General features: G+C 43.5%; 1 protein-coding gene across 2 annotated transcripts in view; it reads right to left on the reverse strand.

The window, feature by feature from the left end:
* LOC126484010 (colorectal mutant cancer protein) overlaps positions 1 to 26,762 on the reverse strand; it is a 605,708-nt gene that overhangs the window by 507,408 nt on the left and 71,538 nt on the right. The window contains exon 1 of one of the 2 annotated variants that reach the window (XM_050107342.1): positions 18,703 to 19,100. The exons of the other annotated variant lie outside the window; for it this stretch is intronic. Within the exon in view, the coding sequence (XP_049963299.1) occupies positions 18,703 to 18,797 (95 nt within the window). The 5' untranslated portion in view covers positions 18,798 to 19,100. Of the gene's footprint in view, positions 1 to 18,702; positions 19,101 to 26,762 lie in introns of those variants that run through there. 2 annotated transcript variants of the gene reach the window in all.

Below are 26,762 nucleotides of genomic sequence, written 5' to 3' on the forward strand. Positions count from 1 at the left end.
ACAGTTACTTCCATAAAAATACATTATGCGTGGATAGTGATTTGAGATTGAACGATCACACAAAACTAATCGCAAGTACACTACTGGCCATTAAAATTGCTACACCAAGAAGAAATGCAGATGATAAACGGATATTCATTGGGCAAATATATTATACTAGAACTGACATGTGATTACATTTTCACGCAATTTGGGTTCATAGATCGTGAGAAAGCAATACCCAGAACAACCACCTCAAGCCGTAATAACGGCCTTGATACGCCTGGGCATTGAGTCAAACAGAGCTTGGATGGCGTGTACAGGTACAGCTGCCCATGCAGCTTCAACACGATACCACAGTTCATCAAGAATAGTGACTGGCGTATTGTGACGAGCCAGTTGCTAGGCCACCATTGACCAGATGTTTTCAACTGGTGAGAGATCTGGAGAATGTGCTGGCCAGGGCAGCAGTCGAACATTTTCTGTATCCAGAAAGGCCCGTATACGACCTGCAACATGCGGTCGAGCATTATCCTTCCTGAAATGTAGGGTTTCGCAGGGATCGAATGAAGGGTAGAGCCACGGGTCGTAACACATCTGAAATGTAACGTCCACTGTTCACTGTTCACTGTTCAAAGTGCCGTCAATGCGGACAAGAGGTGACCGAGACGTGTAACCAATGGCACCCCATACCATCACGCCGGGTGATACGCCAGTATGGCGATGACGAATACACGCATCCAATGTGCGTCCACCGCGATGTTGCCAAACACGGATGCGACCATCATGATGCTGTAAACAGAACTTGGATTCATCCATTCGTGCACCCAGGTTCGTCATTGAGTACACCATCGCAGGCGCTCCTGTCTGTGATGCAGCGTCAAGAGTAACCGCAGCCATGGTCTCCGAGCTGACAGGCCATGCTGCTGCAAACGTCGTGGAGCTGTTCGTGCAGATGGTTGTTGTGTAGCGTCATGCAAACGTCCCCAGGGTTCGAGACGTGACTGCACGACCCGTTACTGCCATGCGAATAAGATGCGTGTCATCTCGAGTGCTTGTGATACGAGGCCGTTGGGATCCAGCACGGCGTTCCGTATTACCCTCCTGAACCCACCGATTCCATATTCTGCTAACAGTCATTGGATCTCGACCAACACGATCAGCAATGCGGCGATACGATAATCCGAAATCGCGATAGGCTGCTATCCGACCTTTATCAAAGTCGGAAACGTGATGGTACGCATTTCTCCTCCATACATGAGGCATCACAACAACGTTTCACCAGGCAACGCCAGTTAACCGTTTTTGTGTATGAGAAATCGGTTGGAAACTTTCCTCATGTCAGCACGTTGTAGGTGTCGCCACCGGCGCCAACCTCGTGTGAATGCTCTGAAAAGCTAATCATTTGCATATCACAGCATCTTCTTCTTGTCGGTTAAATTTCGCGTCTGTAGCACGTCATCTTCGTGGCGTAGCAATTTTAATGGCCAGTAGTGTAAGTAGGTTTCGGACTGACATACAATGTGAAAGAATCTTCACGAAATGAAGGGCATCGACAAAGGAAGTAGCTTACAATACACTATTTCTACAAATACCATAATATTTCTCGTCAGTATGGGATCAGTACCAGATGGAAGAAATAGAGCAGATCCAAAGGAGAGCAACATGTCTCGTTGCAGGTTCAGATAGTAAGCGCAAAAGCATCACAGAGATGTTCAGTGAGATCCAGTGGTAGACGCTGCAAGAGAGGCGTTCTGCATCACGTTCTGGTCTATGTAACAGTTAGGATAGCGCACATTCCTAGAAGAGTCGACCAACATATTGCTTCCTCCTATGTATATCTGGCAAAAAGACCATGTAGATAGATTCGAACCCACACGGAGGCTCACCTGCAAAAGTTCTTCCCGCGAACCGTACGCGTCTTGAACAGGAAAATGTAGAAGTGATGCTGGTACACAAAGTATCCTCCGCCACACATCGTAAAGTGGCCTGCGGAGTGTAGATGTAAAAACGATGATGATGCCGATTATGATCATGGAAATTATGATTTTGATGGTAATGTTGATGAATCTTTAGTCTTTATAGCGTTTGCCAAAGATTTTGTAGCGACACATTCGTATTTGCCTCAGTGCGAGAACACGCAAAGATAGTTACAACAGAAAGTTAGTTAAGGGGCACTTACGTCCGTGTATTTGTGCGCCACATATTGACCATCTCCTTACTGAGCGGTCTGTGTATCTGACTACAACGTACACGCATAGTGAAGGAACTAGCACAGAGTACGGTGACGCTCGTGAAGAAATCCGAAAACCCGGTCGAATAAAAAAGCGTTTCCGCTTCCAAAGGAGGAAAAGAAAATTAGGGTAAAATGCCCAGTCGATGATGACGTTATTAGAGACGAAGTGCAAGCTATGGATGGACAAGGACAGGGAACAAAATTGGCTGCGCGTTTTTAAAGGAATCGTCATTTGTCTGAAGAGATTACGGGAAACGGTGAAACATCTAAATCCAAAACGAGTTCGGTACCTTACCACTGCGTAACCTCGCGCGGTGCCGGGCGGGGTGGTCTAGAAGCAACTTGGCTGGGATTCTTGTCGAGAGCGGACGTATTGATGCTGAGCTAAAGTGAAATGATCGTATTGCATTGATGCTCGGGAGTCACACCTGGGAAGTTCGGCTGCCGAGTTGCAAGGCTTTTCAGTTACACCACATTAGGCGACTTGCGTGTCGATGATGATAAAATGATGATGAAGACAACACTCAGTCCGCAAGCGGAGACACTCTCCGGCCGGGCTGAGAATCGAACCCGGGTCCGCTACACGACAGTCAAACATTCTGACCACACAGCTAAGGAGACGGACGACGCTGAGCTGCGCACTGCAGAAACCACGCCGTATTGGTCGCTGAATACTTGGCTATTGCACAGCTATTTTCTTTAACGTGCATTATTTGAAGTTTATCTTTGATCGTGATTGTGTGAAGCCCAGTGCACTTGAATTCCATATTTTTATTGCCGAGAACGTTAGAAGTTCTTTAGATGAGATTATGGGTGTGCACTTTCGCAATTAGCTGTTATCGTTTACATGAAATGCAAAAGTTCGCTAGTTTGCAGGCAAATAATTTAAGAGACAGGAGGCACAAAGGATTTTATACATGCTAACAGCGTATACACTAGAATGAGATTTTCACTCTGCAGCGGAATGTGCGCTAATATGAAACTTCCTGGCAGATTAAAACTGTAGGACGCGGCGTGAGTCGTGCTTGGGTAGCTCAGTTGGTAGAGCACTTGCCCGCGAAAGGCAAAGGTCCCGAGTTCGAGTCTCGGTCGGGCACACAGTTTTAATCTGCCAGGAAGTTTCAGCGTATACAATGATCAGCCAGAACGTTATAAACATCAACAAAGTAACTAGTATGTCCACCTTAGGCACGGATAACAGCGGCGACGCATCGTGGCACAGAAGCAATGAGACCTTGGTCAGTCGCTTTAGAGAGTTGGCACCAGATATGCACACACAAGTCACCAATTTCTCGTAAATTCCAGGGAAGGGGCAATGGGCTGTGACGCCACGTTCAATCACATCCCCACAACGTTCGATCGGTTTCAGATCTGGCGAGTTGAGAGGACAACATATAAGCTGGAACTCGCCGCTGTGTTCCAGGAACGACTGCTTTACATTCCCGGCGCCTTGTGACATGGTGCATTATCTAGTTAAAAAATAACACTGCCGTCGGGAAACATGATCGTCAAGAAGGGTCGTACGTGGTCTGCAACCAGTGTACGATACTCCTAGGCCATCATGGTGCAATTTGCACGAGATCCACTGGACCCATGGATGCCCACGTGAATGTTCCCCAGAGCATAATTGAGCCGCCGTCAGCTTGTCTCTGTCTCGCAGTACATGACGGATTAGCGCACTCGTATCGGTGTGATTAAGAAGTTGTCGGGATTCATCGCCATATAACGCTCTGCCAATTCGCCGACGTCCAGTGTACGATGGTCGCGTGCGCATTTCAGTCTTAGTTCCCCGTGTCGTGGTGTTAACGTTGGCACATGCATACGTCGTCGGCTGCGGAGGCCCATCGTTAGGAGTGTTCTTCACTAGCGTCACCGTACTCTGCCCAGCATTAAAGCCTGATGTTAGTTCCGCCACAGTTCGCCGCCTGTGCTGTTTTACGAGGCTGCCCTGGATAGGTGGTCGCCCAACCCCACGACGTCTGTACGTGCTTTCATCTTGGTTATGCCACGTGTTGAAGACACTCACCACAGCAGTCCTCGAACGCCAGACAAGTCATACAGTTTCCGAAATGCTCGTGCCGAGCACAATTTGCCGTCGGTCAAATTCAAGTAGATCGCGCGCCTTCCCCATTCTACATGCACACAGTACGCTCTCTGATACTACATACACCGTGCGTGTGTCAGCAGCAGTCATTACTCGCCAGTTGACGCTACTATCGCCCGGACGGTTTTATATCGATATTAGATCGGTGGTCATAATGTTCTGGCTGATCAATGTAAGTGAGGTTCAACAACACATGCTGGTCTAGAATTGCGCACCATAGAAATATTCAAATTCCCGTTTGAATACCATGTGTTCACGTACATCAGGATTTAAGTGGACATGGACAATAAATTTCTGTTTATGGTGGGAGATGGAGATAACAGGTTTTCCTTGCCGGATCTCAAAAAAATGGTTCAAATGGCTCTGAGCACTATGGGACTTAACATCTATGGCCATCAGTCCCCTAGAACTTAGAACTACTTAAACCTAACTAACCTAAGGACATCACACAACACCCAGTCATCACGAGGCAGAGAAAATCCCTGACCCTGCCGGGAATCGAACCCGGGAACCCGGGCGTGGGAAGCGAGAACGCTACCGCACGACCACGAGCTGCGGACTTGCCGGATCTCAACAGAGTATACAAGTTAGGATTGATTTACTGCAACACGTTACGTCATTAGTGCATCAGACTACTGGGTATCTGTTATCTACGACGAACAGCCGAGGACGTGCGCGATACGGAACTCGACTGAGCGCGTGCTTGCTGACAAGGGAACCTCCCCATCGCACCCCCCTCAGATTTAGTTATAAGTTGGCACAGTGGATAGGCCTTAAAAACCTGAACACAGACCAACCAAGAAAACAGGAAGAAATTGTGTGGAACTATGAAAAAAATAAGCAAAATACACAAACTGAGTTGTCTATGTGCAAGATATGCAACATCCAGTAGAATGTGAGCACAGGAGCGCCGTGGTCCCGTGGTTAGCGTGAGCAGCTGCGGAACGAGAGGTCCTGGGTTCAAGTCTTCCCTCGAGTGAAAAATTTAATTTTTTATTTTCAGACAATTATCAAAGTTCAGGCACTCACACATAATCAACTTCGCTCTCCAAAATTCCAGAACATGTTCAGATTTGCTTGGACATATGCAGGATTTGACGATCCACACACGGAAAAATTTGAAAACGTTAAATGGTTCAAATGGCTCTGAGCACTATGGGACTCAACTGCTGAGGTCATTAGTCCCATAGAACTTAGAACTAGTTAAACCTAACTAACCTAAGGACATCACAAACATCCATGCCCGAGGCAGGATTCGAACCTGCGACCGTAGCGGTCTTGCGGTTCCAGACTGCAGCGCCTTTAACCGCACGGCCACTTCGGCCGGCTGAAAACGTTAAAAACATATGTTTTGACAGAGCATAGTGAAAACTGTGCGACTGTGAAACTGTTGCATTCATTTGTTCCAGTTTATCTGACAAACTCTTATGTTTTCATCACTTTTTGGGAGTGATTATGACATTCACAAGAAAACCTAAATCGGGCAAGGTAGAAGAATCTTTTTTCCCATTCGCCAAGGGTAAAAGTTAGGTGGGTCGACAACATATTCCTGTGATGTGACGCACATGCCGTCACCAGTGTCGTATAGAATATATCAGACGTGTTTTCCTGTGGAGGAATCGGTTGACCTATGACCTTGCGATCCAATGTTCTCGGTTCCCATTGGAGAGGGGCGTCCTTTCGTCTACTAATCGCACGGTTTTGCGGTGCGGTCGCAAAACACAGACACTAAACTTATTACAGTGAACAGAGACGTCAATGAACGAACGGACAGATCATAACTTTGCGAAAATAAAGAAAGTAAACTTTTCACTCGAGGAAAGACTTGAACCAAGGACCTCTCGTTCTGCAGTTGCTCACGCTAACCACGGGACTACGGCGCTCCTGAGCTCACACTTTCCTTGATATTGCCTATCTTGCACATGGACTACTCAGTTTGTATATTTTGCTTATTTTTTTCATAGTTCCACACAACTTCTTCCTGTTTTCTCGGTTGATCTGTGTTCAGTTTTTCAAGGCCTATCCACTGTGCCAACTTATAACTAAATCTGAGGGGGGTGCGATGGGGAGGTTCCCTTGTGGGTGCTCGAGGGCGCGCGCGGCCCAGCTACCTTCCAGAGGTGCGGTCGAGCGCGCGGCAGGCCCAGGCGCTGTCAGCGCGCCGCTGAGGTAGCCCCCGCCCGTGTCGACAGACAGACACCAACCCGCAAACGGAGATCGTAAATGTCTCACACACTGAGAACTTAGAAATGAACGCTGAGACAGTGCTGCCAAAGAAGAGTTACTAAAGACAGCCTCCTAAAATTTGTTCACCAAAGAAGACGAACAAAATATTCCAGAATTCGAATCAAGAACAGCTGCCGACATGAGTAACGTAGAAGTAGATATTCTCTGAGTAGTGAAGCAACTTAAATCACTTAACAAAAGCAAGTCTTCTGGTCCACAAAGTATACCAGCTAAGTTCCCTTCAGAGTATGCTGATCAAATCGTTCCATACTTAACAATCATATACAACCTTTCGCTCGACGAAAGATCCGTATCCAAAGACTGGAAAGTTGCACAGGTCACACCAATATTCAAAAAGGTAGTAATCTACTAAATTACAGGCCCATATCATTAACGTCGATATGCAACAGAATTTTGGAAAATGTATTGTGTTCGAACATTGTGAATCACCTCGAAGAAAACGATCTACTCACACACAGTCAATATGGATTTACAAAACATCGTTCTTGTGAAACACAACTAGCTCTTTATTCGCATGAAGTGTTGAGTGCTATTGACAAGGGATTTCAGATTGATTTCGTATTTCTGGATTTCCGGAAGGCTTTTGACACTGTACCACACAAGTGAAATTGCGTGCCTGTGGCATATCGTCTTAGTTATGTGACTGGATTCGTGATTTCCTGTCAGAGAGGCCATATTTCGTATTAACTGACGGAAAGTCATGGAGTAAAATACAAATGATTTCTGGCGTTCCCCAAGGTAGTGTTATAGGCTCTTTGCTGTTTAGGAGACAACGTGAGCAGCCTTCTTAGGTTGTTTGCAAATGACGCTGTCGTTTATCGATTAGTAACGTCATTAGAAGATCAAAACGACTTGCAAAAATATTTCAAAAAGATGTCTGTATGGTGCGAAAATTGGCAATCGACACTGAATAATGGAAAGTGTGAGGTCATTCATATGAGTGCTAAAAAAAATCTGTTAAACCTAGGTTACACGATAAATCAGTCAAATCTAAGGGCCATAAGTTCAACTAAATACCTAGGAATTACAATTACGAATGACTTAAATTGGAAGGAACACGTAGAAAATGTTGTGGGAAAGGCTAACCAACGATTGCATTTCATTGACAGGATACTTAGAAAATGTAACAGATCTACTAAGGAGACTGCCTCCTCTTTTAGAATACTGCTCCGCGGTGTGGGATCCCTATCATATAGGATTGACGGAGTACATCGAGGAAGTTCAAAGAAGGGCAGCACGTTTTGTATTACCGCGAAATAGGGGAGAGAGTGTCACTCAAATGATACAGGATTTGGGGTGGACATCATTAAAACAAAGGCGTTTTTCGTTGCGGCTGAATCTTCTCACGTAATTTCAATCACCAACTTTCTCCTCCGAATGCGAAAATATTTTGTTGATACTAACCTACGTAGGGAGAAACGATCAATCAGAGCTCGCACCGAAAGATATAGGTGTTCGGTTTTTTTTTTTTTTTTTTTTTTTTTTTTTTTTTTTTTTTTTTTTTGAGCGCTGTACGAGACTGGAATAATAGAGATTATTATGAAGGTGGTTCGATGAACCCTCTGCCAGCCACTAAAATATGATTTGCAGAGTATCCATGTAGATGTAAATGAGTCAGGATATACCGATTACAGTCAACGGAAAATGGAAGCTACAGAAAACACTGAAAACTGTGACGCTGTCCTAACGAAATCCATACCATACAACAAAATCCAAAGGGAAACGGGCAGCAATGCAACTGAAGATCGTGTTGCAACACTCAGTATAAGAAGAACATGTCAACCGCCAGCTGAAACTGAGACCCACAAAACGCAAGACAAATCACGTCAAATCAAGTTGAAGCACAAATTCGCGACACACCAGAAGGAAATAATAATAATTAAAAAGAAGACATTGTCGATATTTCCAACAACAGTCAGGACGAGGACGACAACGGAAGCAGTGCCTCTCTCAGCCCAAGTAAAAGAACAAATATCTTGAAGTTCCGCCAGCCAATGGTTAATCTGCAAGCAGAAGAAAACACGAAGCAAGAAATGAGGATAAAACCTTAAGTACACTCGTCCCGGCGACTGAAATGGAAGCCGAGGAGGATTGAGAGGCATCGATAACCATCTGATCATTTCTATGTTGACTGATACTGGCGACAATCTTCACAGAATCAATCCTGAGTCATTGATGGAAACAGAGGAAATCAATAATGCTACCGTATTACTGGAGGAAATGATCCCAGTCAGTTTTACATACAACGCCTTAAAGAAATGTTTAATGTGGCTTTAGATAAATTTGTCAACAGTGTAGTCAACAGAAGAGGATTCAACTCAATTGAGAAACACTAGCGACGAGGTCTAACATCACGTTGATGAGCACGTTCCGCATGATGGACCGGCTCTTTTCTGAGTATCCACGAGCCACGTCGAGAAAAACGCTTGGTGTGCTTCGCGTTGAAAAATACGCACCATGTGGGAGCAATAGCGAAAGCAAAAAGTAGCGTCATGGCGGCGCAGTGATGTTTGCTGAACCTGAACGCGGAGTTAGTTCAGTGTTCACTCCACTACAGCTCGTTTTACACGAGCGGCTTTCTGGTCAACATCGACTCCTCGTGGTTGGTACCCGTCACGTCCTGCTTGTAAACAAGCCGTCAACTTCGTCGCGTGTGTCTAGTGTAGAGTTCTAAAATTCTGAATATGACGGGGAGGATGTGTATGCGTAGAAACAGAGCTCTGTGACAGTCTCTGCTAACATCGGAAGTTAACCTATTCTCCCTTCACTCACGTTACAATAATGGATGTTGTGCTTTCCTCTCTTGTTAATTTGTATTTTATTTTTCGCTACGTTTTAGTGACACACTGAAAAAGTTGCACGAGCACTTGATATTTTTCCTGTCAGTGTTATCCTACAAGAAACCAAACATCTGAAAGCAATAATTTTTTAAGTTTCTGAGTACTTAGACAAAGAAAAAGTCTATGGATAAATTAGCTAAACGCTTTTAACGAAAATTCTTTCAACAGTGAAAAAGCAAGATACACTGAACGAGAAAATTTTCGGCGATGTATTTGGCACTTAGAAACAAACATGATACACAGGGTTAAGCAAAAATGTACATGTTTTCCTCTAAATATTGTTTCTTATCCTGTGTATGTATTTTCTCGAGCCCAAAAATGTTCATGTTTTGAAACTTTTGGACGGTACTTCTCCATTTCTTTCAGTTCTCAACAGTGTGGAAAATGTACTATACATCTTTTGCCAAGAATTTCCACTACGAATTTTACTTTGGACATTAATAAACTTCTGTTAAAATTTCTAGTTTCTTCATTCTGTTACTATATTTCGAATTTTTGCAACACGAACTGTCCTTAATTACCTGACTTTCACGGTTATGGCTCCTAACTGCACAGCAGACAGCACTCACAAAATTAAAATTTGGCCCCGTCCTGTAACAACTCGACTTATCGTTATAGGCGAATCTCTGGGCAGGAATAATGAGGCAGTGGCGCTGCAACACATTCGCTCGTCACTAGGGCTGCTACATGTCGTATGCATCCGTTACTGAGTAATAAGAATTCCACTAGGCTCGAAGTGCCGTTTCGTTAGTGCCTCAAGAGTTTCGTTTCTTCCGTGTGTTCTTCCCTATACGCAATTCGTGTCAGACTCGGGCCAAATCAGTAGTTTTCTGATTGCTATAATTCGCTGCCCTCAGCGTACTCTGAGTAGAAGAATTTCCTTATTCGCCTTTCCGCACGTTCGTACCCACTTGGTAGCTTTCGTGTTCCTCCAATCCCTTATTCTCAACGAAGCGAGTCGACAGTGACAGGAAACACCGAACATATTTTGTCATTCACTCTGTTTTCTTCCTCCGTGTATAATTCATGTTCGACTCGGATGGAGTCGGCTGTATTCGTAACCCTCTAATTTCCTCGCTTCACAGGCTACGGTTTCCGTCATCTGCCGTATGGCAAATAGCCCACAGGAATAACAGTGTTTTCATTCGCTCTACCAAGTGGCCGGAACACGCCTGCTACCATGGTTCAAATGGCTCTGAGCACTATGGGACTCAAGATCTGAGGTCTTCAGTTCCCTAAAACTTAGAACTACTTAAACCTGACTAACCTAAGGACATCACACATATCCATGCCCGAGGCAGGATTCGGGCCTGCGACCGTAGCAGTCGTGCGGTTCCAGACTGAAGCGCCTAGAACCGCTAGGCCACAATGGCCGGCACATATTAATCACATACTCTGTGGTCCAAGGTCTCTTAGCCTTCAATATTTGTTCCTTTATCTCCACCCTTACTTACGTGATTTCTTACGTTTATTCCGTTTACCGCTCTTCGCCTTGAAACATATTCTTATTTATTTCCGTAGGTGGATGTGTCCTGTATATTTTATTGGATAACGTACCATTTTTTGGTGATTGCGGGGCGTTCTGTACTCTTGCCAGCGGACCTCTAGTGTTTTTACTCAGTGGACATGTCCTGCAAATTTTATTGGATGACGTGTCATTTTTGGTGATCCTGGGACTTTCTGTACGCTAGGCAATGGTCCTGAGTGTTCTCAATCGGTGAATTTGTCTTTGGATACGCTCTTTTCACAACTCAGATCGTGGTTTCAAAGTCGCTTTATTTACTGAAATGTACCTTTATAGAGGATTCCTGACTCATAAATTTGTACTGAGGAAACCCGTTTTTCCTCCAGATGTCTGATGATGAACCTGTGACAGTGAAACGCGCCACAAATTACAGAAATAAAAAACGATTTTGCAACCGAGGCTACTTATACTTTCTTGTTTAAAACATATCTCCTGCCGATTCCGACTTTCAGCCTGGAGTGCTGTGTAATTAACGAAGCAGATTCGAGCAAGTCACACGCACACGAAATGTAGATTTTGTGATCACCTTGCAGAAGACTTGAAGAGCTAACTTTAGGAATGAAGACATCGGAAGAGAGATGCAAGTGCATCTGTCAGTGGCTGAGAGACTGAGTGACGCAGGGCTCAAGTGCTTTCGACACTTGAGGAAGTTGGATAACCGCCTACCAGAACAATACTTAGACATAAATATGCAGGGGAAAAGGCCAATAGAATGACCCAAAAAAAGATGGCTGCATCAAATTAACCCTTTATTCAGCGATGTTGCTCTCAAGCAATATCAAAATTGCACACTGTTTTCTACGGTACCTTTAAAGTTTCGTCCACTGATGGCCGATGGTACTTGCAAGCAATGTTTAAGAACTCATATAAAGCGATACTCTGTTGCCTTTGGTGATAAATTTCTGAATAGTACGCATATTTAGCAGACACTGAGCAAGGTAGCGTGAGCGCCAGTTACAGGTGTAGCAGTTTCTTTCAGTTTTGTGGTGCTGTTATTTCTTGTACTACGAAAATTACTTGTTGTTGTTGTCTTCAGTCCTGGGACTGGTTTGATGCAGCTCTCCATGCTACTCTATCCTTTGCAAGCTGCTTCATCTCCCAGTACCTACTGCAACCTACATCCTTCTGAATCTGCTTAGTGTATTCATCTCTTGGTCTCCCTCTACGATTTTTACTCTCCACGCTGCCCTCCAATGCTAAATTTGTGATCCCTTGATGCCTCAAAACATGTCCTACCAACCGATCTATTCTTCTAGTCAAGTTGTGCCACAAACTTCTCTTCTCCTCAATCCTATTCAATACCTCCTCATTAGTTACGTGATCTACCCACCTGATCTTCAGCATTCTTCTGTAGCACCACATTTCGAAAGCTTCTATTCTCTTCTTGTCCATACTAGTTATCGTCCATGTTTCACTTCCATACATGGCTACACTCCATACAAATACTTTCAGAAACGACTTCCTGACACTTAAATCTATACTCGATGTTAACAAATTTCTCTTCTTCAGAAACTATTTCCTTGCCATTGCCAGTCTACATTTTATATCCTCTCTACTTCGACCATCATCAGTTATTTTACTCCCTAAATAGCAAAACTCCTTTACTACTTTAAGTGTCTCATTTCCTAATCTAATTCCCTCAGCATCACCCGATTTAATTTGACTACATTCCATTATCCTCGTTTTGCTTTTGTTGATGTTCATCTTATATCCTCCTTTCAAGACACTGTCCATTCCGTTCAACTGCTCTTCCAAGTCCTTTGCTGTCTCTGACAGAATTACAATGTCATCGGCGAACCTCAAAGTTTTTACTTCTTCTCCATGAATTTTAATACCTACTCCGAATTTTTCTTTTGTTTCCTTTACTGCTTGCTCAATATACACATTGAATAACATCGGGGAGAGGCTACAACCCTGTCTCACTCCTTTCCCAACCACCGCTTCCCTTTCATGCCCCTTGACTCTTATAACTGCCATCTGGTTTCCGTACAAATTGTAAATAGCCTTTCGCTCCCTGTATTTTACCCCTGCCACCTTTAGAATGTGAAAGAGAGTATTCCAGTCATCATTGTCAAAAGCTTCCTCTAAGTCTACAAATGCTAGAAACGTAGGTTTGCCTTTTCTTAATCTTTCTTCTAAGATAAGTCGTAAGGTTAGTATTGCCTCACGTGTTCCAACATTTCTACGGAATCCAAACTGATCTTCCCCGAGGTCCGCTTCTACCAGTTTTTCCATTCGTCTGTAAAGAATTCGCGTTAGTATTTTGCAACTGTGACTTATTAAACTGATAGTTCGGTAATTTTCACATCTGTCAACACCTGCTTTCTTTGGGATTGGAATTATTATATTCTTCTTGAAGTCTGAGGGTATTTCACCAGTCTCATACATCTTGCTCACCAGATGGTAGAGTTTTGTCAGGACTGGCTCTCCCAAGGCCGTCAGTAGTTCTAATGGAATGTTGTCTACTCCCGGGGCCTTGTTTCGACTCAGGTCTTTCAGTGCTCTGTCAAACTCTTCACGCAGTATCGTATCTCCCATTTCATCTTCATCTACATCCTCTTCCATTTACATAATATTGTCCTCAAGTACATCGGCCTTGTATAAACCCTCTATATACTCCTTCCACCTTTCTGCCTTCCCTTCTTTGCTTAGAATTGGGTTTCCATCTGAGCTCTTGATATTCATACAAGTGGTTCTCTTCTCTCCAAAGGTCTCTTTAATTTTCCTGTAGGCAGTATCTATCTTACCCCTAGTGATACAAGCCTCTACATCCCTACATCTGTCCTCTAGCCATCACTGCTTAGCCATTTTGCACTTCCTGTCGATCTCATTTTTGAGACGTTTGTATTCCTTTTTGCCCGCTTCATTTACTGCATTTTTATATTTTCTCCTTTCATCAATTAAATTCAATATTTCTTCTGTTACCCAAGGATTTCTATTAGCCCTCGTCTTTTTACCTACTAGATCGTCTGCTGCTTTCACTACTTCATCCCTCAGAGCTACCCATTCTTCTTCTACTGTATTTCTTTCCCCCATTCCTGTCAATTGTTCCCTTATGCTCTCCCTGAAACTCTCTACAACCTCTCGTTCTTTCAGTTTATCCAGGTCCCATCTCCTTAAATTCCCACCTTTTTGCAGTTTCTTCAGTTTCAATCTGCTGTTCATAACCAACAGATTGTGGTCAGAATCCATATCTGCCCCTGGAAATGTCTTACAATTTAAAACCTGGTTCCTAAATCTCTGTCTTAGCATTATATAATCTATCTGATACCTTTTAGTATCTCCAGGATTCTTCCAGGTATACAACCTTCTTTTATGATTCTTGAACCAAGTGTTAGCTATGATTAAGTTATGCTCTGTGCAAAATTCTACAAGGCGGCTTCCTCTTTCATTTCTTCCCCCCAATCCATATTCACCTACTATGTTTCCTTCTCTCCCTTTTCCTACTGACGAATTCCAGTCACCCATGACTATTAAATTTTCGTCTCCCTTCACTACCTGAGTAATTTCTTTTATCTCGTCATACATTTCATCTATTTCTTCATGATCTGCAGAGCTAGTTGGCGTATAAACTTGTACTACTGTAGTAGGCATGGGCCTCGTGTCTATCTTGGCCACAATAATGCGTTCACTATGCTGTTTGTAGTAGCTAACCCTCACTCCTATTTTTTTATTCATTATTAAACCTACTCCTGCATTACTTCTATTTGATTTTGTATTTATAACCCTGTAATCACCTGACCAAAAGTCTTGTTTCTCCTGCCAACGAACTTCACTAATTCCCACTATATCTAACTTTAACCTATCCATTTCCATTTTTAAATTTTCTAACCTACCTGCCCGATTAAGGGATCTGACATTCCACGCTCCGATCCGTAGAACGCCAGTTTTCTTTCTTCTGATAACGACGTCCTCTTGAGTAGTCCCCGCCCAGAGATCCGAATGGGGGACTATTTTACCTCCGGAATATTTTACCCAAGAGGACGCCATCATCATTTAATCATACAGTAAAGCTGCATGCCCTTGGGAAAAATTACGGCTGTAGTTTCCACTTGCTTTCAGCTGTTCGCAGTACCAGAACAGCAAGGCCATTTTGGTTAGTGTTACAAGGCCAGATCAGTCAATCATCCACACTGTTGCCCCTGCAACTACTGAAAAGGCTGCTGCCCCTCTTCAGGAACCACATGTTTGTCTGGCCTCTCAACAGATACCCCTCCGTTGCGGTTGTACCTACGGTACGGCCATCTGTATCGCTGAGGCACGCAAGCCTCCCCACCAACGGCAAGGTCCATGGTCCATGGGGGGGGGGGGATTACTTATAAACGGAAAATGGATGTCTTGAAGGTGAGTTGATGCAAAATTTGTCAGCAAGTTCTTATCTGGAGCATTGCAAATGGACTGATCTCTTTTGGGAAGAGGAACTCTGGCTTTGGCTACTGGATGCAGAAACAAGTCCAGAAGAAGAAGAAACAAGCAGCTGCTATGCCAGTGAATAATGTGTGATATGATAGTTTTTGTCATTGGCCAGAGGATGAGGCAAAATGGAACATGAAGGCTTTGCCCTCAGGAGTATTAGACTGTGGATCTGTTCTGTGCTTTGTACCGAAAAAATATCGTTTCACTACATTTCACATTAAATACTTCAAGATGCAACATTCTTTTCTGCCACAGGAACAACATTGTAGTGTTGATGTTGTAGCGCCCATGGGCCTTCTGCGACAATATGCAGGGTAAGTCAAAAAGGATTTTACAATTTTGAAATGATATACAAATTACTGAGACAACTTGCAGATTCGGTAGATGTGTTATTTTGTAGCAAACAACATGTTTGATTCACGTGGAGCATCAGTACTCCATTCCGCCACCAGGAGGGCTAGCGTACTGCAGTGTTAAAATAGCTACTTTCAATGGTGCGGTGCGTGCTCGCTGCCTGTTTTGGTTTCATGAAACGAACTCTGCAACATCCGTTCGGCGTAAATTTCGCATCGAATAGGCTAAAGAACCTCCAAGCAGGCCTGCAATTCACTCTTGGCACAATAACTCTGTTGAGACGAGGTGTTCACTGCGACATGTTACATTAGCAGGTCGCCCGTGTGTTGATGAGTATGTCGAACAGGTTAGGGAGAGCTTTGCCTACAGGCCACAAAACTCAAAGCGACCTGCCTCTCGCAACACTGGCATTCCAAAAAAAAAACTTTTACACTCGAAATAATGCAGCTTCACAATGGCACAGCACATCAGTGATGCAGACAAGCTTGCTCGTGGGAAAATCTGCGCGGAAATGTTGCATCGGATAGAGGACGACGAGACATTCCTTAACAGTATTGGTTGAAAACAGTCTTGGTTGCAATTTTAGTTTTTTATTTTTCAACTACGCGTTTCACCTTATTTCGCCATCTTCAGGTTGATCTTAATTTGGTATTTCTTAGAACGATCCTTTAGACAGTGTAGCCAAAGGGCATCGTCGAATACATCAGGCCAACATCGCCTTCGTTAAACTCAGTAAAAACTTCCTAGATGGACGTGAGTGACACCAAGACCTGCATAACGCGTTCCCGTTCACAAAAATGGTTCAAATGGTTCTGAGCACTATGGGACTTAACATCTGTGGTCATCAGTCCCCTAGAACTTAGAACTACTTAAACCTAACTAACCTAAGGACATCACACACATCCATGCCCGAGGCAGGATTCGAACCTGAGCGCCTGAACCGCGAGACCACCGCGGCCGGCTCCCGTTCACAGGAGCGAGTAATAGAATAAGATGGGGCTCAAGTAGTAAGCCACAGATGGAGTGGAAACATTCCTTAACACAATAATCTTTAACGCTGAGTCACCATTTCGTATCAGTGACATGGTGAACACCCAGAACTGCAGAATATGGGGTAGCAAAAATTCACATGCAACCCTGGAACTCAATCATGACAACCCCAAACTTAATGTGTTTTGTGCCCTTAGCAAACTGAAAGTGTATGGCCCTTTCTTCTTCGTGGAGAAAACTGTCACTGGTATTGTGTATGTAGAAATGCTTGCATACTTTTTAATCCCATTGATGGATGCAGATGACCGAGATGGAATGGTTTATTACCAGCAAGACGGTGCACCATCTCATTTCCTCACGGAACTTCAAGGTTTCCTCGATAATAGCTTCCCAGGTCGCTGGATTGTGCCGTGAAGGGCAAATCACATGGCCACCTCGCTCCCAAGACTTGGCATCAAGGGATTTCTTCCTCTGGGGTTTCATTAAAGACCTTGTGTATGTTCCCCCCCTACAAAACAACTTAGCCAACCTGAAAAATCGAATCTATGCGCTGCCGTTCCATAAGTTACGCCCGATTTGTTGTAACGCGTGTGGGGAGAAACTGATTACCGTTGAGATGTTTGCCGCATCACAGATGGTAGTCAGAGAAAAGCAAAATTACGCTTACCACTTTTACGTGAAATCTGAGGTTGTTTGCTTAAAAAATGATACGTGTCTACCGATTCTGTAAGGCATCTCAATAAATTTCTATATCACTCCAAAGTTGTAAAGTCCTTCTGGCACACCCTGTACTTACAGAGAGCATATTGTAATTTGAAAAAAAAAGTACCTAAAACTGTTCACGTGAATGCATCTAATTTAAATACTAATAAAACTGAATAAATCACGGAATAATGTAGATAGAGAGGCACAAATTGACACACATGCTTGGAATGAAATGGGATTTTATTGGAAGCAAAAAAATACAAAAGTTCAAAAAATGTCCGACAGATGGTGCTTCATCTGATCAGAATAGCAATAATTAGCATAACAAAGGAAGACAAAGCAAAGATGATGTTGTTTACAGGAAATGCTCAGTATGTCCACCATCATTCCTCCACAATAGCTGTAGTCGAGGAATAATGTTGTGAACAGCACTGTAAAGCATGTCCGGAGTTACGGTGAGGCATTGGCGTCGGATGTTGTCTTTCAGCATTCCTAGAGATGTCGGTCGATCACGATACACTTGCGACTTCAGGTAACCCTAAAGCCAATAATCGCACGGACTGAGGTGTGGGGACCTGGGAGGCCAAGCATGATGAAAGTGGCGGCTGAGCACACGATCATCACCAAGTGACGCGCGCAAGAGATCTTTCACGCATCTAGCAATGTGGGGTGGAGCGCCATCCTAATAAAACCCCATGTCAAAAATGGTTCAAATGGCTTTGAGCACTATGTGACTTAACATCTGTGGTCATCAGTCCCCTAGAACTTAGAACTACTTAAACCTAACTAACCTAAGGACATCACACACATCCATGCCCGAAGCAGGACTCGAACCTGCGACCGTAGCGGTCGCTCGGCTCCAGACTGTAGCGCCTAGAACTGCACGGCCACACCGGCCGGCAAAAGCCCATGTCATTCCAAGCATGTGTGTCAATTTTTACCTCTCTATCTACATTATTCCGTGGTTTATTAAGTTTTCAAATTTATACTGACTTTTTGATCACCCGGTACTTCTGTGTGTCCCAAATAATGGGTTAAGGACGATCTGAAGGCTAGTGGCGACTGGAAAGCCGTATCAAGACAAGAACTATATGAAGATAGAGCAAAATGGAGGCAAATTGTTCATAAACACCCTGTCCGCCTTGCTAGAAAGATAGTGACCGACTACATACGGTACAAAATTGGATCGTTACTTTTACAGTACTAGTTTCCACAAAAGGGGCAGGAAAGTCGCTCTTGTGAAACAGGGGCTGAATAGCTAGCAGGAGGTGCGAGACGAGGGGTGAGACTGCGTCTGCCTACTGACCGTGGGTGGTGGCGGCGCAGGCGTCGCAGCGACCTCCTGTGCAGCGAGCGCGCCTCCCACTGCTTGGGCGTCCTCTTCCTGCCGGAGTCCGCCATCGGCGTCGCTCGCCTGCCAACTGCCCGCAGGCGGCCAGCCGCTCTAGCCCGCCAGCCCTCTCGCCGCCTTATCGCACTCGCAGCGGCGGCCCACTTCCAACCGCCTCAGATTATCACCGCAGAGCGCCGAGGCGTCGACCGGCGGCCCTCAACACATCTTCCGGACCTCTGCGTCACACTCGCCACACACGGTTTCCTCCGCGACCATCCGCACTGGCGGCATTTGACCGCGCAGGACGCTGTGTACACACGCGGAGAACCGAAACGACTACGAGCGGCAGTGAGCGGGCGCGAAGCCGCGTGCGACGAGAAGGCGCAGTGGCGACGCAGGCGGCGGCGGGGCACTGCTGGAGGCGGGCAGAAGCAGAGAGATAAAACAAGTGGGGCCGCCGCCGCCGCACGTGTGCGCTCCTACACACATTACGCGCTCTCACACGCACGAGCTCTGGCTCGCTCCAATTGCTTGTGCGCGACGACAGCTGACGTGGCATCTCTCCCAGCGAACCCCCTCCTCTCCCCCCTCCCAGCCTACTCGAATGTCAGTAAGCAAGCCTGCACCACATAACAGATCTCATTCACTTATACTACACATGACATAGCGTCAGTTTTGTTATCTTTATTACCAAAAGGCTAATCTTGTTCATGGTTCATTATCCAGGTTGTTGGTTGCCCATCTAACGGCTAGGCATTTTAACCGTGCCGTTACAATCCATATTTTCGCTAATGTAATTCGTCATAAATAATCAATCACAATTTGAGAACGACAGTGATGTACACACTTACTACACTAGAGGAAAAGATAACCTTTATTTTTGATTAATAACATAAAGCATCCGACAGACAGAGAAGCAAGTTTTAAATCCAATTTAAAATAATTTCTCCTGGACAACTCCTATTCCACTGCTGAATTTCTACTTAAAAACTGGTAGCTAGAAAAATATACTTGTTTTTAAGTGTAGTTGCAAGAGTGGGAATAAAATGATAATATTTTTAACAATGTTAACAGTAATCATATATACATATCCTGCAAACTGACCCGTTCCACATCATTTCGCTAAAAGGATCGTTGAAATGATATACTGAACATCTAAGTAACTGACGAACTAACAGCTTCCAAGGACACCAAAAATTTTATTTTCGCTACTCCAGAAACTTATAGAACGCATTTAAAAATTTAGCTTCTGCCATAAACTACACACTACAAAATACATTCTTATGTTAAAGGTTTAACACCGTATGTCAAGTATTACTCTTATAATCTGTGTGCACGAGTGTAAGTTCAGGTCGTGTAACTGACGGCGCAACAATTACCCAGATTATATTCTGCCAGTATTTGAAAATCCGAGCACTCAGCTACTGCCAACAAACTTTATCCATAATTTCAAACCTTTACGAAGCCTATTCTCGCTGACACTCCTCATAAAATGATGATAAGAAAAAAATATATCGCTTACTACGCTTTCGCTGTTTATGCAGTAAAGTTACAGCATATGACACGCCGTTTTAATTCATCACTTCTTTACTACTGACTCTATTGGCAACTCACTTTGCAAACAGGATCCACATACATGACTGACTATAACCGCAAAATTCTCTTTGCACGGCATACAGCTAAGAAGACACATCATAAACAGTGAGACGCATTAAAAACTATCTTTTACTGAAAAGGGAGTGCAAATTACACAGACTATCCTCATCCAGTGTTTGATAACCGGAGCACATAGTGACTTTCGACAAACTTTAAACACAATTTCAAATCTTTTCTAAACCTCTTGTCTCTTAAATCCTTAACGTCGGACATATAACACATTAACTCACTAGTAAAGTAGTCAAACCTTTGAAGCTATTTTATACGTAGTATTTCGATTCTTGAGAGAATCAGGTGTTGATTGGTCTTACGTTACAGCCACAATGGTACATTTATCTCTGTATACACAGGTTACAGCCTCTGTAAACGGTCCTCAAATTATTTGGCAGTGTGCAGCTTTGTTTGGCGAATTTGTAGAAGACAGACGCGTTTGACGTATCTGAGAGCAATTTTGATTCACGGCCGCTTTGACACGATGTCGGATGATGTATGCGTTGATGTTTCGCCGCGCATGTTTAGTGAGAAATAGTTTTTATTACAATTTATCTGACTGTATTGTGGGTGTCCACGTTTCTCGAAACCGCGATCATGGATAAAAACAAGAGAGAACTGGCAGTTACCAAACTGGTAGATGTGGTGCTTCTTTCCCAGCTATATATTACGCAGGAAGACGTTACGAAGAAAATTAAAATTCTACGGACAACATACAAACTGTATTGTAATAAAATAAAAGACACGTAAAATCCGATAAACGAAAGTTATCATCCGCTTTTGAGAGTAATTTCTTTTAGTAGCTTGTGATGGGTATTTTTCTCTCTCAATTTCAACCATTCCCTGGATCAGTGTTATATTTTCTTTTTTCTTCTTTAAACACAGCGCTTAAATCAATGTAAGAAATGCTTCTTCTGCCTTCAGAATATCAGTGTATTCCAATCAACACTCTCAAAGGCTTTCTCTAAATCTACAAATGCTGTAAAAGTAGGATTGACTTTCTTTAACTCATCTTCTAAGATAAGTCGTAGGGTCAGTATGACTCTTATAAACTGAGGGTAAAAATCTCTTTCTATTGGCTTGGCGATAGTAGGAAATACTGTACCATACATATTTTTATCAATAGAAAATTCCCAAATCCCTCCGCAGTATCTCATGGAAAAGAGAGAGGATGTGGCATAGGTGTGATCGGCCGTCGGATGGGACGTTAAGTTCAGCGATTCCATTGGTGCTATTCCAGCGTACAACTCTGTATCACGACATCGTCTGATCATACGTAAATACAAAACCATTAACTAGAAAAATTAAATTTTTCTCGGTTGTCAAGCGACTGTACTCGCCAACTAATCACCACATGCATTAAACACTGCCAGGTTGACCTGGATGAACTCACGCGAGGTATATATTCTGCAGACTATTTATTTATTTGATATTCATTTTTGTGGAACACAAAATTATTATACGAGTAGACCGCTTTGCTGTTGTACCAAACCATTTCGATCTGACATCTGATCATGGATAAACGATTGGCCATGCTAACTGATAGCAGCTACTAAAAAAGTTGGATAACAGTCCAGCATTTCGTCGTCTTGTTCACTCAAAACGATGAAACAACGCATTATCTAGAGGCTCCTGCTCCTCTTGTTTCGTCCTGCACCGTTACTGGGCCGTAATGTGTAAAAATATCCACTCGCCATTTGAACGCCACCGAGCGGTCGCTGCAAATGCCACTGCAATAGCGTCAACCGTTCATCCGTGGTTCTCATACAACGGAAAGCGGCCATTCCGCCTGAAAATTATTTTTAAAACGTACGTGGAACACGTATAGTGGCGAATAGTGTGGCGTTACGGCGCTGTTTATCTGTCTACCAGCTGGCAGTTCCGGTACGAGAGTCAAACACGGTATTGCATTTAAGTGAAACACGATAAAACTCCGGCCTTGGGCTCAACTGGGCCACTGCTCTCGCTCACTGCGCTTTCTTACGTGATGGGGTTCTCACTTCTAATGTCCCCACACCAAACACAAGTCCACTTGTAACCGCTCGGCGTCCTTGGGAATACCGTGGTAACAACAAAAGTATTCCACTTTCCTCGCACCGATCGCGACATAAATAACAGAAAACGTCTAAATTGTATTTGTATCACTAATATGGATTCATCTCGTAAGAACCTTTACGTCGAGTAAGAGTGCAATGGTATATACGATACAAGGGTTAACATCCAAGCTTATCACCGATGCTGAACCATAAGCGTGGTCCTTTAACTGTTCCACAATAGAATATAGTGATTTCAGACGTTTAGTAACTCGAAATATCAAAAATTGCAGAAATAATGAAGCACCGTTATCAACGAACGAACGTTATACACTGAGGTGACAAAAGTCATGAGATACATCCTGATATCTTGTCGGAACTCCTGTTGTCCGGTGCAGTACAGCAATTCAACGTGGCATGAGCTCAAGTCGTTGGAAGACCCCTGCAGAAATATTGGGCCTTGCTGCCCCTATAGCCGTCCACAATCGCGACAGTGCTGCCGATGCAGGATTTTGTGCTCGAACTGACCTATCGATCACGTCCCATAAATGTTCGATGGAATTCATGCCGGGCAATCTGAGTGCCCAAATCATTCGCTCGAATTGTCCGGAACGTTGTTCAAACCAATCGCGAACAACTGTGACATGGCGGTGACATGGCACATGGCCATTCATGAAAATTCCATAACTGTTTGGGAACATCATGAATGGCTGAAAATGACCTCCAAGTAGCCGTACATTCCAGAGTACCCAGTCCATTCAATGTAAACACAGCCCACACCATAATGAAGCCACCACCATCTTGCACAGTGCCTTGTTGACAACTTGGGTCGATGGGGTCTGCGCCACACTCGAACCCTACCATGAGCTCTTACTAACTGAAACCGCGACTCATACGACCAGGCCACGGTTTTCCAGCCCTCTAGTGTCCAACCGATATGGTCACGAGCACAGGACGGGCGCTGCAGGCGATGTCGTACTGTTAACAACGGCACTCGCGTAGGTCGCCTGCTGCCATAGCCCGTTAACGCCAGATTTCGCCGCACTGTACTAACGGAAGCGTTCGTCGTACGTCCCACATTAATTTCTGCGGTTATTCCACGCAGTACTGCTTGTTTGTTAGCACTGACAACTCTATGCAAACCCGTTGCTCTCGATCGTTAAGTAAAGGCCGTCGGCCGCTGCGTCGTCTGTGGGGAGAGGTAATGCCTGAATTTGGTATTCTCGTCCCTCTCTTTGACATTGTGGATCTCGGAAGATTGAATTCCATTAATGATTTCCGAAATGGAATGTAACATGAGACTAGCTCCAACTACTACCCCGAGTTCAAAGTCTGTTAAGGGACTCTGGAAAGGTTCAAAATCATGAAGTGTTCAATTTTTAGTTTCTTGCATTTTAAAAATCTACATACTTCCCCCTTTCAATTGATACATAATTTATTCAGTTCAGGAACTACAACTATTTTTAAAATATTTTTGGAAATATGTTGTGCATGGGCGTGACCCACTGTGGCGCTGTTAAACTGCAATCAAATGTTGTACTCATGCATCTACATGTTCATCACGCGAATTTAAGTGATGTGAGAGAAAATACGTGTTACAAAATAAGTGTTGTTGCTAAACTGTGATATTTCGCTCGATTGTCGTGTGTTTCATGTTTATTAACTCTTTTGTAATCCCGAAAATACTCGTAATGAATTCTGTTCATCGAAGTCCCTGTTTTATTGAAGGATAGTCATGGGAAAACGTAAAGTTACTAGAAATCCTCTGAAGACTTTTAAGAACAGCAGAAATGTTGGAAAGCCAAAAGGTAGGTGTTATTAGTGTAAAAATAAAGACGATAACCATGTGTGTTAACCTAATCTTGCTGGTACACCTGCCCATTGCAATGAAGGTGAGAAAGACAGTACTTCGCAGAAGAAGCTTGGTTCAGTTAGTGAAAAGTATGAATGTTTTATGGGCGAATCGAATATCTGATATGGCAGTTCTCAACGGAATTTTGGAAACTGTGTAAGATGTATTCAGTGTAGTGAAGTGGGTCTGGAACACACTACAAAAAATCATATAGGACTTGCCAGTGAAATGGAACTGAAATGTTGTACGTGTTCGTACATGACCACCGTTTGGAACAGTGTTGCAGTAACTCCAAATGGTGAAAATGGTAGAAAAATATATGAACACAACATAAGATTTATTTATGCCTTGCGTACCATTAGTAAGGGTGCTGCAGCACGTGCAGTTTTCCGTGTCATGATGATTCTTCCAAATCCCCCAACCAAGTTCACGAACCACAACAGATTTATATGGTCTAAAGTAGAAGATGTCTGTATAGAATCTATGAAGAAAGCTGTGAAAGAGGCAGTAACAGTAAATAGTGGTAACAGAGACTTGACTGCAGGATTCGATGGTGCCTGGCTTAAATGGGGACACACATCTCTTCATGGCGCAGTATCCGCCACCTGTATGTAAACTTGGAAAGTTTCAAATGTAGCAGTAATATTTAAATATTATAGGTGCCCACAAAAAAGGGTACACATGAAAATAATTGCACAGCTAACTATAATGGCTGTAGCGGAGGCATGGAAGTGGCTGATGTTGCTAGTATATATACTGTATTTCAACATTCTTTTGCGTGTGATAAAGTGTGATATGTGAATTACCTTGGTGACGGTAATTCTAAAAGTTCCGATCATGTTCAAGGAATGAAGCCCTATGGTGATGATGTTGTAATGCAGAAATTTGAGTGTATTGGACACGTACAGAAACGAATGGGATTAAGATTTCGGCGACTGAAAGCTTCGTACAAAAAACCAAAAACTCAGTGATGGCAAAGGGTTAGAAGAACGGGAAAGTTAACTGACAGTGTAATTGACAAACTACAAAATTATCATGGAATGGCTATTAGGCAAAACACAAACAGTATTTCGGCTCTTCTTTTTTTTCATACTTTATCAACCGATGGAAGTCCCCAACGTTACCTGTGACCCAAAAGAGAAAACAGCTGTTGTAAGTACAACAAGGGATTCCTAACTGGTGAAGTATACACTCATACACATAGTCTACCTGACGCGGTAATGGAAGTGATAAAACCTATTTTCAGAGACCTAGTAGCACCTGAACTGTTAAAAAAGTGTGTTCATGGAAAAACTCAAAACCCCTAATGAAAGTGTAAATAGTGTTATATGGCCAACAACACCCAAGACTGCTGGAATAGAAACACTTCACTTTGGTGTGTATGATGCTGTTGCTATCTACAATGATGTCAACTTTGTAAGGCGCAAAGTACTTCGAAATATGGGAACAAAGATAGGTCTCACCATGGTACGAACGATGCTTACTTTAGACAAGGAATGTCTTCGGGCTGCCCACAGGACTGTAAACAGCCTAGAAACGCAAGCCAGAGTAAACAGGAGGAGGACAAAGAGGAAGCTAGAGGAGCAGTTTGCAGAAGATGACGATAATCCATCCTATGTACTTGGAATGCACTAAAAAGTTAATCCAAACTTTGTCGGTCGATTCCCAAAAGTTTTATTTTTTCATGCAAATTACAATTTTCTGAGGATCTACCACACCAATTTGCTTCAGATATCCAGAAAATATTACACAGTCCCTTCTACGTAACAGCCTTTTCCAAAAGCCGTGCGGTTAAAGGCGCTGCAGTCTGGAACCGCAAGACCGCTATGGTCGCAGGTTCGAATCCTGCCTCGGGCATGGATGTTTGTGATGTCCTTAGGTTAGTTAGGTTTAACTAGTTCTAAGTTCTAGGGGACTAATGACCTCAGCAGTTGAGTCCCATAGTGCTCAGAGCCATTTGAACCATTTGAACCTTTTCCAAAAACCTGTATATTGTTGAAATTATAAACAAAAAATGGCAGAAAAGGTAGTGAATTTTCTTTACAATAGAAAAAAATTAATCTCTAAAAAACTGAATTCAGATATTAAAAACTCCCTTTGTTAAGTTGTTGCCAATATTCCAATAAATAACATGTAAAAATTTAGGCTTTCTAGCTCAAATGCTTTCTGAGAAAACATGTAATTTATAAATGCTATTTTCACATTGGAAAGATAGGGTTTTCCGGAGCCCCTTAATTCCTGTCGTGCAACCACAATCGTATCGGAAATCTTTCCACATAAATCATCTGAGTACAAATGACATCTCCGCCAATGCACTGCCTTTTATACCTTGTGTACGCTATACGAGGTGCATTCAAGTTTAAAGCCTGCAATTTTTTTTCTCCGGAGAGATAGAAACATGCGCATTGTTTTAAAATGAGGCCGCATTCATTGTCAATACGTCCCAGAGATGGCAGCACCGTACGGCAGATGGAATTTTACCGCCACGCGGCGAGAATGAG

The sequence above is a fragment of the Schistocerca serialis genome, chromosome 1 (assembly GCF_023864345.2).
Source record: "Schistocerca serialis cubense isolate TAMUIC-IGC-003099 chromosome 1, iqSchSeri2.2, whole genome shotgun sequence".
Taxonomy (NCBI): Eukaryota; Metazoa; Arthropoda; class Insecta; order Orthoptera; family Acrididae; genus Schistocerca; species Schistocerca serialis.